Source organism: Piliocolobus tephrosceles, chromosome 4 (assembly GCF_002776525.5).
Source record: "Piliocolobus tephrosceles isolate RC106 chromosome 4, ASM277652v3, whole genome shotgun sequence".
Taxonomy (NCBI): domain Eukaryota; kingdom Metazoa; phylum Chordata; class Mammalia; order Primates; family Cercopithecidae; genus Piliocolobus; species Piliocolobus tephrosceles.
In genome coordinates, this window is record NC_045437.1 from 24,067,270 (window position 1) to 24,083,468 (window position 16,199).

Here is a 16,199-nt window from a genome sequence, read left to right on the forward strand (position 1 = left end):
TTTTAGTTCCTTGAAGATATTGGAGAGCCTTTTCAAATAGAGATTCTCTGGAGTGTTAACGCAAAGATGGAATTAGCCAGACCTCAGTACATTAGATGTCCCTTAATCATTAACTATGGACGGATGAAAATCAATATTGTAACATTTTCTCAGGGACATTTTTTGTAAACCCTTTTGGAAACAAATACCGTTGTCCCAGTTGGCTTTGCAAAGCCCTACAATGATCATGTTTCAGTAATTTAAGCTTTTCATAGACCTTTCCAATGATCTGCTTTAACAATTTTACATCATTTTATGATTTTCTATGTTTTTATGATTTTAGAGAAAGAAGGAAGGAAAAGGGGTAAACAGGACTAAAAATATTCAAGTGAAAATACCAGGCAAATAGATTTAAAGTATGGAAGTATAATATTTTTCTAATATTAGCACAATGAAGGAGAAAAACTTAAGGATTATTGAATGTTTGGTTGGAGACCAGGAAAATTTGCTCTGGAATCCTCCTTAATGGAACTGTTATTGGTACACATGAAGTAAGTGCATTTATTTTGTATACATTTTAATATTTAGAGCAAAGGAGTAGAAAATACTTTTAGATATCAGTTTTAAGGTGCATCGTGACCTTCCAATCCATGGACTCCTTTTTAGAATTATACTAATGTGCACATATTAATGTTCAAATATTTATATACTTTTAAAACCATGAGACTATAAAGATAACTTCGATCAGGCACACAGTTATTATTTTGTTAATGCCAATGATAATTTATAATTATCAATGTTACCCTGAGGGTAAAGCCCTCTAAACTCATCTCCCATCAACCTCCTCATTCTTTGGAATGTTTCAGTTGTGGATAGACTCCCTTCAATTTCCAACCTCAGGGTTTCCCATATGCTGATCTTTTTGCTAAGTGGATTTCTCCCTCTGTTGGTGGCTAGATATTGCAGTGCTTAGGTGAAATATCACCTTTTGAATGAGAGCTTCTATTAGTCTTCCCCTCCCCTAACCGCTAAATCCTGCTTACAATGGAATTGTCTCACATGTTACTCTTCTTATACAGGACTGAACTACCCCTTGCCAGTGTACACTGCTTTTACTTATGTGTGATTTGTCTCTGCTGCTTTAAAGAAAGGCGACAGGGATACAAACCAGGACTTTTTGTTGTTGTTTTGACAAATGCCATATGCTTGGACTTAGTTTCTGAAATGGCTGTATTAGTCTGTTCTCATACTGCTAATAAAGACATACCTGAGACTGGGTAATTTATAAAGGAAAGAGGTTTAATTGACTCACAGCTCCACATGGCTGGGGAGGCCTCACAATCATGGTGGAAGGTAAATGAAAAGTGAAGTCATGTCTTACATGGCAGCAGGAAAGAGAGAGCTTGTGTAGAGGAACTCCACTTTATAAAACCGTCATCTCTCATGAGATGTTTTCACTATCACAAGAACAACATGGGAAAGACCACCCCTGTGATTCAATTATCTCCCACCAGGTCCCTCCCATGACACGTGGGAAGTATGGGAGCTACAGTTCAAGATGAGATTTGGGTGGAAACATAGCCAAACCATATCAATGGCACTTGGTACAAGGGTGATCTCAATAAGTATTTTTAAATCAACGAATTTGTGATTTACTTGAATTGTCCCTCAAATGACATCAAAATTTCTCACTTAGATGCTACTGGAATATTGGGCCAGATAACTCTTTGTCGTTGAAACTTTAAGGCTGGTTAGAAGCAGCCCTAGCTCCTACCCATTAGATACCAGTAGCATTTGCCAGTTGACATAATCAAAAATGTCTCAAGACATTGCCAAATGTCCAGGGCCATGGCTGGGGAGGGCAAAATTACCTCTGAATTAGAAACATTGTTATAAATCCACACAATAAAATAAATGAAAAAATAAAGCAAGATATCTGAGTTTTCATTTGTCTCTGTCTCCTCCAAATGACTGAGATTGTTGATACAGCATATAGGGAAATAATGAATTTGGATCAGCCAACCTAAAAGAAAGTTTGAGTTGCGACCTAACTTTTATAATATTGAATAATAAAAATAATAATGGTAATAGAGAACTAGCATGAATCAACATTATCGGATGCATAAATACACTAAATGCCAGCCACTGAGTCAATGCTTCTTAGATACTAAATTATTTAGTCTTACATTACTCTGCAAAGAAGAGACCGCTATCCAGTGTTACTGATGACAATGAAAAATAGATGGTCAGTTTAACTGACCCAAGTGAAAAAACTACTAAGCGAAAATTACTGGGACTCATGCAGGATGACTGCAGGGCCTGCTGCTGAGCTATCCAACATGGCAGCCACTAGCCAAGCCACTAACCCTCATATAGCTATAACTACAAATATAGTTTTTGAATTGAGATTTGATGTAAGTTGAAAATACTTGATAACTTGGTATAACCTTAAGACTTAGAGAAAAAAAGAATGTAAAATATTTGAGTAAGTTTTATATTGTCATATTCAAAGGGTAATATCGGGTTAAAGAAAAACATATACTGCAAATAAATGTCTCTTGCTTTTTGAAAACTTTTCCTATGTGGCTTTATCATTTTTACCCTGAGCCTCCTTTTCTTCTATGTGTGGGTATAATAATAGTAATGATTTCTAAAGATTAGTTGTGAGGTTTCAATGATACGCTACATATGAAAGGCTTTGTGAACTGTAGAACTCCCTCCAAAGATTGGTTATTTACTTAAATAATATTAATTACTATTTTCCAGATGTTGTATGATTTAGAAAATCACATAACATTCTAATTCCCATGAATGTGGGTTCCCAAAGGTTAGATAAGGTTGTAAATATTCATAACAAAAAAGATAACTTAGAAAATAAAAATCCATAAATTATATTTCCATCTATAATTTAAAAATAATGGGACAGTTCAGACAGACCAGCCTGGGCAACATGACGAAACCTTGTGTCTACTAAAAATACAAAAATTAGCTTGTCATGGTGTCATGAGCCTGTAATTCCAGCTACTCAGGAAGCTGAGGCAGGAGAATCATTTGTGCCTGGGAGGTGGAGGTTGCAGTGAGCCAAGATTGCATCACTGCACTCCAGCCTGTGCCACAGAGTAAGATTCACTCTCAAAATAATAATAATAATAGTGATAAAAATAATGAGACAAGATATGGGATGATCTAAAATCTCTAAATGTATTGTACTGTACATTTGGAGTTGGAGGTAGATTTAATTTAATTATTGAATGTGTCATTTGTAAATGGAGTGTATTTTAGACACATGTGTATATATGTTCCCAAAAATGTAAAATACAATACTACTCCCAAAGGAAATTTATTACTGATAAAATACTTTTTTTTTCCAGTAATAGTTTTGCTCATTGTAGATTATGTAATTAATTTGTTATAGTTTATTGTGCTGAATTTGAATGCTCGTTCTCCTGGTAAAAGGCTCGAGCTAAGAGGTGGTCAAAAATATATGTAAAATGTGAAATTTAAATTTTAAACAGCACACATCTTTAAACTTGTTCTAAGAAATATGCAGGACTATTATCGTTTTTATTTTTCTTACCAATATTAAAGGTAACCTGGAACTGAAACCTAATGATTTGAAAAAAGCATAAGCACATGCCTTTCCCTATGAGTTCTGGAGCCCAGCACCATACCAGCAGACCTTATGGGCATACCTTAAATATCTAATCAAACAACCATCACAAATACATAGGCATGTGATTAGTCTGCTCAAGAAAATTCTATATGAATTTTGAAATCTTTCCAAATACATGCTTTTAAACAATTTAATTAGAATCAGGTACTATTAATAATCAACGTGAGGTAAAAATAGTACAGAAAAGAGAAAACATGCTTTTAAAGAGTCAAAACAATGCTGTTAATTCTAGACAGTAATTCCTCTGAGCAATGGTCTTTAATATAAAGATATAAATATTACAAAAAAAGCTACTGCCTTTAAATTTTAATATTTTGTCACAAGGTATTTAAAGTAAATTATAAACTAAAATGGGGAGACCAATTCAGAGGTTAATTTTCAGCATATACTGAAAACTCAGGACACAGATGGTAGTCGAATATGTTTTTTGTGTCACTTTTCTGATGACCCTACATTCTATCTTTAAGTACAGGATCTTCTGGCAAAGCAAAAATTTGGGAGTTTCCATTGAGACTTGATACCATCCTCTCTAGTATGCGAGTTGACATGTAATCTATCAAATTTGTACAAGAAAGAAGAATAAATGCACGTGTTTTCATGGTCAAGGGCTAAAGGTTCTTAAGCTATTCTTAATCTATTTTAAGAATTTGAGAGATCAGTTCAAAATAGATCTATGTGCAGATCAGGAATACAAAATGTTGTACTAAGTTTATCACTCCACACATAATAACATTAAATTCAAGCCAGATAGTTTCCTGAGGTTCTCCCTCTACAGTGCTTTCTGGCTTAGTCATTATAATTTGTCAAATTAGATTTTTTGTTGAAAAACTGTGCCCTCAATTTAGGATCCTCATTTTTAAATTTGAAACAGAAACAAATACATTTATTGTAAAATTATGACTTAGTTTGTTTTCTAATAAACATTATTTCCTTTTGTTAGCTGAAAGAAACAGTTCTTAAACTACAAGTATAGATGCCAAGCTCACATATGGAGAGGTTTGGGATCATAGGTCCTCCTGTCTCTGAGTGAAATATGCTTGAAATATTCAATTTTATTTTATAATAACAGTAATTCATCAGCATGTACACGTTTACTTTTGTAGTACATTTTTAGTATGTTTTAAATTAAATAAATGACAATTGCTTTTTTTTTTCTTTGTCTCTCTTTTTTTACTCTAAATCTTTTGCCCTGCAGAATGACCATTAAAGAGTGCTTACTCTGGGGAAAACGTGGTGGGTTGTCATTGACATCTGTCAGCGTGATGTTCACGGTGGTTGTCCCTGATAAACCTCCCATCTGGCCACCCATGTCTTTGGCCTGGATGACCACTTGGTATTGCTCTCTGTTTTCTCTGTTCATGTTTGGTAAAGCAGTCCTGATGATACCTTGAGAAAATATAAAAACTTCCATTATCTTCACTGAAATCTCCATTATTATTTTATTAAGTCCACAAAAAGTATTTTTAAGCTAGTGATTTTTTGAAAGACATGTTTTGATACTCATTTTTATTGTCTAGAAATTATAAAAGTGAATCTGTGGAAATATCATTTGTATTGTGTTTCCATTTCCTAGCAACATCACATGTGCTTAGAGTGGCCTAAGCCTATATGTTAAAATATCTACACAGAGGTTTCCATTAGTTCACTCTACCATTTAACTTTGAATTCTTACATCTTTAAGTGTTGCATCCTCACTCAACTGTGAGTATTAACGTTAAAGTTTTGTTCTTATTCTCCCATGGTCTTTCTACTGATAAAGGTCACAGAGATGATCAAATAAACAAACAGCAATTCATGATTCCTGACCTGTTTCAGGCTCCACAGAGAAATAGGGCTGCCCTTGAAGTATGCTGTAAATGACTCTGGCGCTGTTCCCGTATGAAGGGTCATCGGCATCTGTAGCTGTGACTTGCACCACAGAAGTACCTGAAGTATCCAAATTCAGCTTAGTTCTGCACAGTACCAGAAGGAGGAGCAAAAGCACTGGTTTTCATTGAAGACTTGAATGATTTCTGGCTTTAATAATGACCTCTTAAACTTTCATATATAATTTGGATGAATATGTACATATACAGTGTTATTACAGGTAAACTCTGAATTCAAATACATAATATTTATTTAGTCAACATGCCTATTTTGTATGTATGCAATAAATAATGCTAGTATATCAGAATATGATAAATACAATTACTTTACAAATGCTCAAGTTGGATATTGAAATTCATTTTCACATAATAGATTTGTTTTGTGTAAAGGGCATATCTAATCACACAGGAGTAAGTGTGTTCTTCTTCCTGCTCTCCACTAATTAACTCTAAAAATAATTAACATCTGTTCTAGAATACAATTTTATGAATAGATTAAATTCTAACTTTAGAAACAATTCAACATGATCCCAAGTCCCATGAACTACTAAAATCTATTTAATAAAGTTCAAGATATTTAAAAGGACTTTATAGTGAGATTACTGCCAAAAGTTCTTGGGATTTAATGAAGCAAATATTAAATAACAATCCCAGAACAATGCTTTTGAGAAATGCAGAGTCTGAAAATGTGCTATTATAACTGTATAACTGTTAACAAGTAAAAAAAAAAAAAAAAAAGCTTCAGATTTGTTTAATCAGTTTAAACAACTTCACACATATTTGAAAAGTGTCTATTCTCCTACTGAATCCAAACATATTTCTCTAAAAATATTATCACTGTTCTCTGATGCTTTTCACTGCCTTTCATTCTATATCTAAATTAATGCAGTTTTATTTTTCTTGGCCTACTGATACATCTCCCATTTATTTACATTGAAGAGAGAAATTCTATTTTCTTGAATGTTATATTTCTACTTTTTTTCATGCCTTATGTTTTACAGGTTCCACAATCTAACTTGGTAATTCTGTATCAGTATGTATTTAACCATGGTTTTCAACTGGCTTCTTTCAATATAAGATTTCAAAGAGTTTTAAAGATACCAGCAGAGTTTTATATATAATAATTATAATGATAGGATATTTTATGATATTTAATAAAAAAGAAATAATCTAATCAATTTCCTCAATTGAAATATGTAGATAGTACATATTCAAGATGAAATCTTTTGGTAAATTATGACTAGAATATATGTGAAGATTATATAACCTGTATGGTATTCTAAATATATTTATATTATATTTGGGATCAAAAAATTACACAACTTTTATCTGAATCCAAGTGACAAAAAACAATTTATTTTCACAATTTCCTACTGAAGTTCAATGATATTTTCTTGATTTTTGAGGAGAGTGTCTACCTATAAGTATTATAAAGATTCACAAATCTGTAGGAAATGTAAATTGCATTGATCTTTTTTTCTGATTGTCTCCTAAAAGAAAAAAAAAAAATATATATATATATATGTATATATATATATATTCATGGTAGCAAATCAAAGAGGATTTCAATTAATTGATTATACTACTATAAGAATTTCTTGATTTTTAGAACACTTTTTCAATACCATCATAAATGTTGTAAATGAACTTACCTACAACAGACATTTCCGGAACGCTTGCTGTATAGATTTCTTCTGGAAACGTGGGCTCATTGTCATTGATATCATGAATTTTGATCACAAACTCTGACTCTGGCTCTACTGGCCTCAGAGTTCTTCTGTTAATAGCTTGTGCACGTAGAGTATAAAAGGCCTTTTCCTCCCTATCAATTCGTCTTGTGGCATGAATATCACCTGTTTTTTCATCAATAATAAAAAGAGTACCAGCTCCATCTCCAGATAAGATATATTTGAGTGATCCATCTCCTTTATCTTGGTCTGAATGTAGCTAGGGGAAATAAAAAAAGAGTATATCCATGATAATGTATAAAGGTACATGAGGCTGAAAGAATTCACAGAAGGTTTTTCAAGTCTCATCACTGAGCAATGGGGTCACCTATAGTAGTTCTTGAAATGAGAGTTGAATAAGTTTGATCACACTCATTTATACACTTTAAAGAATATGAATAGCCTTTTATATATCAGGATAATTTTTATCCTAAATGAAAAAAATGTAATAAAATTCAACCAAGCTCCTCTCTTTGCTTGGTAAATACTCATTTTCATGGGCAAATAAATTCTGTTTCAGATATAAGATATCAGCCTTGATAGGCTGGTGTAAACACTGCTCTCTCATCTCTTTCTGTGAATGGAAGATTATTTTATTCTTATAATGTGCAAAAAAACCATCTGCTATAAACTTGTTATTAGCTATTATATTTCTGTTGATGAATTAGTAATGTCTTAAGAACTGTAAGACAAGCAAAGCTGTAGGAGACAAAGCTCTTACTTTAAAAACAATGTACATCATTTTTTGGCTTATACAATAGACAGTGATTACCCCACAAATATTTGTAGTAATGAGAGCAGACAGATATCTACATAACACATGTCTTTATATTTTAAAGTTATAAATCAAATTAATGAACTATAAAATAAAATATGTTTTAGCCTCCTACCTTGTCAAATCTAACTTTTTAAAAACCTACAAGGACAAATTCTGTGCAGGAACAAGGCAATACAAGGCCTGTGTCTTGCTCCTTTTCCTAAGCCTCTAACATAACCACACTGAAGTTTTGAGAATCAATTCATCACATCAAAGAGCTCTGCATACCTTCATGTGGACATCTCAACCCAATGTACATACCATCCTCGTGCAAATGCCAGTCCAGGAGGCCACGTGTCATGGATAAATTCCATCTAGGTTATTTTTCAACAGATGCCCTGAAGGCTAGCCAATAGGCTTAGAAGTACATGTACTAGTGACTGAGTCTAATCTTTGGGCAATGGACTTAAAGAAGAGCCTCTTCTAAAATCTAGAAGCAAGCTCCGGAATGTTTGGGAAAGAAATAATAGGCCCCAATGACCTTGAGAATTCTGGAAATGGACAGGCAGTTGCCAGATGGGTACACCTCCTGCCCCATATAGAATTCTTACTCTGAAAAGTAAAGCTTGGCCATAGGAAGAACAGATCTTGGCTTTGAAAAACATAAGAAGTGTAGGTTTTCTTTAGTGTTACCACCCTACCAATAAAAGTTTTTACATGCTGGAATCACAGTTTTATTATGTGCAATGTGATTATGCTTCAACAAATTTTTATGTTGTTACACATTTGATAAGAAATATTTAAAAAACTGTAGATCTTAATTTCTACAAAACATTTATTACAACAGACATCATTATACACATTTTATGTTTTAATATTTATATAAAATGTAGACATAAATCAGAATAGGCACACTGACCTACAGTCTACAGAATTAAGAATTCAAGACAGTAATCTTCAATTATATGAAAAAATACATAGTTACACATTTATCTAAATGTTTCATTTTTCCTCTCTAGACTGTTTACATCAACACTCATTTTCATCTAATTAAGTGTAGAATTTTAAACTAATTACTTCCTATTTAAGAAGACTTTAGTTTATTTAATTGAAAGGTTCTTTTTTACTTATAAGAACTTATTTCAATGAACTTGCCCCTGAAAACATTTTTCTGTAGACACCAAAATATTTAAAATAAATAAAATTTTATGCATATTTATCTTTAATGTATTGTATTACTTGTTATAACTGGGTCTACAAAAGCAGTCTACTTTTTGGTTAATGGAAGTAATTAGCACTTAGCCATCAACTCTAGATAAAACTACATTTCTGGATAAACTGTTTATTAATACAGATATAACAGATTAAGAAAACTCCAAATGGACATATATTTTGGAGAAAAAGATAAAGAAGTCAGGGAGCAAATAGTTTCTTACTACATTTTTAGCTATTCATAAACAATAAAGTAAGGTTGAGAAACTCAGGAAATAACTCCTTTTAACTAAAAAGCTTTCCGAAGTAACATGTGACTTTCATCCAGGAAATCACTCTTAAAAAAAGTCACAAGACTGATGCTTTACAGGAACTGAAAATGTACATAGTTGCTGGGAAACTTTCCAATTATATGCATGTGCAACACAGCGGCAATTTTCCAAGTTACAGATTTAAGCACTGCATGTTTCTTGTTCTATCTGAGAATTAAAATAATTCAAGAAAAATTATTGATATTATGAATAATTTGATCAGATAACGTTATGTTTTATAGTAGACAGTTATATTTATTCTCTATGCATTCAATAATTTTAACTGAGAAATATTTGTTTATTCTCATAAGAATCGTGTACTTCTTAATCCAAATCAACAATTTCAGTTTCTGTGGAAGAGTCAAACATTTTGTGAAATGGAAATTCACAAGACAGCCCCTAAAAAAGCCCCAGGAATGAATGAGGATTTCTTAAGCTTACAATACCTAAATTATCAAAGAATGAGTAGAGGTTTGAACCTGGGGAATTTTTATATGTTATTAATTTTGCATTTTAGAAAGAACACTGAATAAATATAGAATATAGATTTGTAATGAAGAAGGATCTAAGGCAAGATAGGGGTCATTAAAACCCTTTCTTCTATTCTAATCAGTTAGACATACAAAAAAGCTGCTAAGATGGTGAGATTTTAATTTTTATAAAGCTCAGTTTTGGAACATAAATCATAGCAGGATTTATTATCTTCACTTATACTACAGAGAGTGAAAATTAAATCTTATAATTGGACCACATACTGTGGGAGTTTCTGTTGGATTAGAAAATTGAACATGGTAGTAGGGAATCAAAGAGATGGAGTTTGCAAGTAGACTGTGGTTTTGAGAATCAGAAAATGAAAGGATTTCTACCTTCACCAATGGGAATACAATTAAGAGAAGCAAATTACAACTAAGAATTTATACAGATCGATTCTAAGATGACAGAATTACTATATGATTTTCTCAAGCCACTAGAGCTTGTACTAATGATAATGTGCATTTAAAAAGTCACAGAGGGAAACAAGTGATCGCTAGCACTAGAATAAAAGGCAAAAAGGACCATATTTGAGGGCATGACATTAGTCTATGCTTAACGAAAGATGGTCTTTGAAAATATATTTGATACATGGACAAGTAAAGAAACTACAAGAGAAATTTACTGTAATAATGAGATTATGTGAATAATCTCATTGCACATAATAAAACTGTGATCCTGGCATGTAAAAATGTTTATTGTTAGGGTGATACAACTTAAAAACAACAACAACAACAACAAAAACCTTACACTTCCTATATTTTTCAAAGCCACGATCTGTTCTTCCTGTGGCCACGCTTTACTCTTCAAGTAAATAAAGGAGGCAGAAAGATGAATTTCCAGATCTCCTGAGACTTGGGGAATAGCTCCCCTTGTAGATGAAACTGATGGGATACAAGAACTAAGTAATAACAGGTCTATTGATATTGATGATTTCCTAACAGTTACAGAAACAGACCAAAGGACAAAGTTCTTGAGTTATAGTCCCCTTCCTAAGCTTCCCATCTTCTTTTTAAATTTCTCTTTATTTTTTAAATTTTCTCTTACTCTGCATATTTTTTCAACAGTTGTTGTGGTATTACCACCTTCCCTCATTCTTTGTGGGTCTGTGGCACAATTTTATTTCCTATTCCAATTCATATACTGAGTAATGATCAGACAAGGGTTAGTCTTCATAACTGCAGCTTTCTCATGACTCTTCCTTTTTTATTTGGATATCAGGTAACAATACTTGGATTTAAAAAACAAACATTTTATGGAACAAAAGAGTTCACATTGCTGAGAAGCTGGGATCAATGGGTCACATGCCAAAAAACTTAAAGCATCTACTTTGAAAGATATGACTTATATATTGATTTGTGTGTTACTATTTTATTATGTGAGATATTAAGTTTTCCTTAAATATAAAAAAAAATAGATTATTGTGGTTTTAGTTCCTCAGTAACACCTGTTCTTCAGTGTGAAACATTTGTGTCACACATTTTTAAAAAGAATTTTATGTTAATACTGACCTTTTCTTTCCTTGAGAAAAGTCTATTAAAAATTCACAACCTGCTGTGTTCCTTGTAAATTCACAACCAGATAAAGGACATGGCAAGATACATGACAACTAATGAAAATAGAACAACTGGTACTGCCCTGCACATTTAAAAGTCATTTTCTCATTCTTTAACTTTTTTATTCAGACATTTTTAAATTATAATACATTATTACATTTGTTTGTATTAATTTTAATATTTAAAACCAAATGATAGATTGAATTTAAAGAAAAATTTAAACACATTTTTTAATGAATGTCTGGTCACTTGAAATGTGTCAGTTTTCTGATAATTTTATAGCATTTCTTGCAAAACATCTTCTTTGTATAAAATGAAGTTTATAAGCTAAAGGGGTCTTGCAGCCTATCTAGCTTAAGAGCATTTTGTTTGTTTGTTTTTAAAGAGGACGAGAAGAATATCCAATCAATTGTTTATCAAGTGGAAATGAAATAAACTTACACTTAAATATAGGGACAATGTTAGTACAACATTTTAGTTTTTATCTGTTCAGTCTGCTGTAGCAAACTACAATCATGGGCCACGTGAAAACATTTCAATGACAGATTGCATAGACAACAGTAGTCCCATGAGTTTATAATACTGTATTTTTACTGTACATTTTCTACATTTAGATATACAAGGACTTATCATTGTGTTATAATTGCCCACAGTACTCAGTAAAATAACATGCCGTACAGGTTTGTAACCTAGCAGCAATAGGCCCTACCATATAGCCTAGGTATGTAGAAGGCTATACCATCTAGGAGTGTATGAGCACATTCTACAGTGATTGCATAATGACAAAATTGCCTAATGATACATTTCTCAGAAGGTGAAACTATGCATGATTGGGCCACAGACTGGGTGGCTTATAAACAACAGAAATATACTGCTCACTATTCTGGAGACTGGGAAGTCCAAGATCAAGGTGCCAACAGATTCGGTGTCTAGTAAGGGCCCACTTTCTGGCTCATAGATGATACCTTCTGGCTGTGTCTTCACATGGTAGAAGGGCAAAAGGTCTTCCTTGAGGATCTCTTGCTAGAGCACTAATCCTATTCATGAGGTTTCTACCCTCACACCTAAGCGCCTCACAAAGGCCCCACCTCCTAAAACCATCACCTTAGGAGTTAGGATTTCAACATGTGAATCATGGTGGCCAGGGCACAAATATTCACACCATAGCAAATCTTTAACTCTTAATATCCATTCATTTTTAAGTTACATTAAATGAGGAAATAGTACCAAAAAAAAAAAAATCTACAAAGTATAGAAAATTTAAGTAATTTGTTACCAAAAAGATAACAGATAAAATATTTTACTCTTATTTTCACCATTGGCCAGAAGAAAAATAAAGAAAAAATTAAAATAGTGAATGAAAAAACCATATCTATCAATAGACACTTATATTGCTTATATTGTGAGATTATTTCTCATTCAGAATATTGATACCATTTTAGATATTGGTATTTGCTGCTATTTGATTTCATTCCAAAAACTGGGAAAGCAGAGAAATTAGAATTATATTTGTAGCACTATATTAAAAATATATTTGTAATAGACTAGTTTTTAGAAAGATAAATTTTGATGAATGAATCACAAGGATTATAATGTTAAGTATCTGAATTAAACAATTTATGCTAAGTTTTTACGTACATTAACCTGAAATAACAAAATTTTTGAATAGATTTTTCAATTTACAGTGATAATTTATGCCTGATTTTCTTTCAGACAGCCAAGGTATTTTATATTTGTTGAAAAAAATGTAGAATGTGGCAAATACGCCGTCCTCTCCCGGTGGCATCATTACTATTCTGCTCTAATTGCTCCAGTTGATAAACATAATATTACACAGAAAATAAAGCACTGAATCAAATAACTTTAAATTTGCACCCAATAAAAAAACAAAAACACATAGGTGAAAAATTATCTGGCATGAGAAAGCAGCTGAAAGCATGTCAAAGCCAGCAAACACAATCTGGTCAGAAATAAATAAGTAGTTAGTTACTCATGTTGTTGGGGCTGAAGAAAAATGAGGAGAATGGGAGAAAACCTTGAACTGGATGGAGTATGGGAAGATTACACAGTAATACCGGCAATATAGCCCTCCAAGTGTAGTTTGCTCCCTCCAGAGCACTGTTTTAATATTAATGTACAGAAAAACAAGACCAATTTCATGAATCTCAATAAAACAATTCTTCCTTCAAAAATGGAAGGCTGGGCGCGATGGCTCACGCCTGTAATCCCAGCACTTTGGGAGGCCGAGAAGGCGGATCATGAGGTCAAGAGATCGAGACTGTCCTGGCCAACAAGGTGAAAACTCATCTCTACTAAAAATACAAAAATCAGCTGGGCATGGTAGTGCATGTCTGTAGTCCCAGCTACTTGGGAGGCTGAGGCAGGAGAATCGTTTGAACCAGGCAGGCAGAGGTTGCAGTGAGCCAAGATCACACCACTGCTCTCCAGCCTGGAGACAGAGCAAGACTCTGTCTCAACAACAACAACAACAACAACCAAAATGGAATAGGAGAGGGCAAAAAAAGCTTAAAAATAAAATAGATTGTAAAAACAACTATAATAATTTGCCCATGTGTATGATGTAGATTGATAAGTACTTTTCTGAATAATTTCTTTCTGGGACCAGAGGCAAGTTTTGAAGATGTAAGTGATGGGTGGGCACACATAGCTGCATAAATTAGTTCTTGGCAAAAAAGTTAAGTGGTTCATTCTTCACATTTGACAGGGTTCCCCAGAGATTTCCTCCAAGAGGAAAAATGTCAATAGGATCTGGATTAAATAACTAGGCATTCCTCTTTCCCATTTAGTCTTCCAAGTCTGCAGCCTATTGAAAGTTGGCCTTGTGCTTGTGGCCACTTCTGACTAAAGTGTCCAATCTGGGGTGGTCCTGGAGACGTTGGAGCTCTCTTTGAAGTCAACTTGAATTACTCAAGAACCTACAAGAGATCAGACTTCTTCATGAGATTGCTATATAATTTTAGAAGGCAGGTCCTGCTAAAAATGTTGCTATGTCACATCTTGAAGCATCTCAACCAGGATATATTTATTTGCTAGCATTGGAAAGATATTGAGATTACAATGAAGGCAGTTATTTATTTCAGAGACACACTTTCACAGGCATTATCTGCTTCCAAGGCCAGAAATTTTAAAAATATATTTACAGGCATTAATTACTTCACAGGTCAATAATTTAAGTACATAACTTAAGGCACCCGCCTTGTAAGTCCTTAAGTGATATATAAAACACAAAATAGACACATTATTTCTCATGCATTAGCTTACCACTTGTAAAGAGAGTTATTGAAGAAATGATTTAGAGAAGGTTCATATTCTTTTAGAAGCCTGGAATCTTATATTTTTGAATATCACTGAATTATGAAAATTATCTCCTTGTGGTCTTAAAATGACATTGAATGTTTTTACACCTTATTTCTTCCCAACGACTTGGAGAAGTCTTCTTAAGCATCTTGGATTTGCAACATAGGGATATATGTACATAGGTGTCTAAGAAGTTGTTAAGTAAATTCACAACATTCAAAAGCAAGAGATTCATTTAAAAGGAGATCACAGAAAAATTAGTAGGGAAATATAATTTCTCTGCTATGAGCTATACAAATAGCTGAAAATCATTCTTTCCTCCTTTTCACCAAGAAAGGCACAGTGACAGACAATTTTAAATGCAGGTGAGGGCTCGGTGTAAGTATTCACTAAAGGAGTCTTTTAGGCCTGGCATGGGGTGCACACCTATAACCTCAGTGCTTTGGGAAGCCAACATCTCCTTTTGAGGCCAGGAGATCAAGACCAGTCTAGGTAACACAGACTCCTCTCTACATTTTTTTTATTATTATTATTTTAATTAGCCAGGCATGGTGGCATGCCTGTAGTCCCAACTACTTGGGACTCGATTGGGACTCACAGGCAGCATTGCTCGAGCCCATGCACGCAAGGTTACAGTGAGGTATGATCCTGCCACAACATTCTGGGAGACAGAGTAGAACTCTGTCTTCAAAAAAATAAAAATAAAAAAGGAAATATTTCTGTAACTGATTGAATGAAACTAAAGAAGTGATAGAAATTCGAAGGGTGGTATTTTTGGACTTTAAAAGGTTTGGAGACTTTGCTACAGAGACAATATTGGAAGGTCTGTGCCTCTAAGCCTTCTAAAGATGCTTTTATTTCAGAAGGTATAGGGTGACAAATACATGACTGGATGCCTGAAGAAGGATGAAACAGCAGACTACAGTCTCGAGGGACTATGGTCAAAGAGAGGAAAGAGATAAACGAGGTTGGATCTTTACACTTATTTGATTTTTGAGACACGAACTAAAATGAGTATTTTTAAAAAAGGCTATGAATGATATCCTTGAAAAAAAATTGTGTGTGTGTGTGTACAAAACACACAAACAATGCTAATGCAGTATCAGGGAGTACAAAGAACCTCTGAAATATAGTCCAAGACCCTTAAAAAAAGAAAAAAAAAAATTCTTGTTCTAGGTTAGCTTTCTGTGTTTTCCCCAATAAAAAAGAATTAAGAAATCAAGATCAATACTCTCACCAGGAAAAGGGATTGCTCGATTGACTGGGAGAT

The 16,199-nt window shown here is 33.3% G+C and overlaps 1 protein-coding gene across 4 annotated transcripts in view; it reads right to left on the reverse strand.

Moving 5' to 3' along the window:
* CDH10 (cadherin 10) overlaps nucleotides 1–16,199 on the reverse strand; it is a 163,495-nt gene that overhangs the window by 44,050 nt on the left and 103,246 nt on the right. For all 4 annotated transcript variants that reach the window (XM_026456556.1, XM_026456555.1, XM_026456554.1 and 1 more), the window contains exons 3-5: nucleotides 7,170–7,464; nucleotides 5,459–5,578; nucleotides 4,871–5,038 (exon numbers count right to left, since the gene is read on the reverse strand). Coding sequence is in view for 3 of the 4 variants with exons in the window: in XM_026456555.1 (XP_026312340.1) it covers nucleotides 4,871–5,038; nucleotides 5,459–5,578; nucleotides 7,170–7,464 (583 nt within the window). In the remaining variant the exon portion in view is untranslated. The remainder of the gene's footprint in view (nucleotides 1–4,870; nucleotides 5,039–5,458; nucleotides 5,579–7,169; nucleotides 7,465–16,199) is intronic.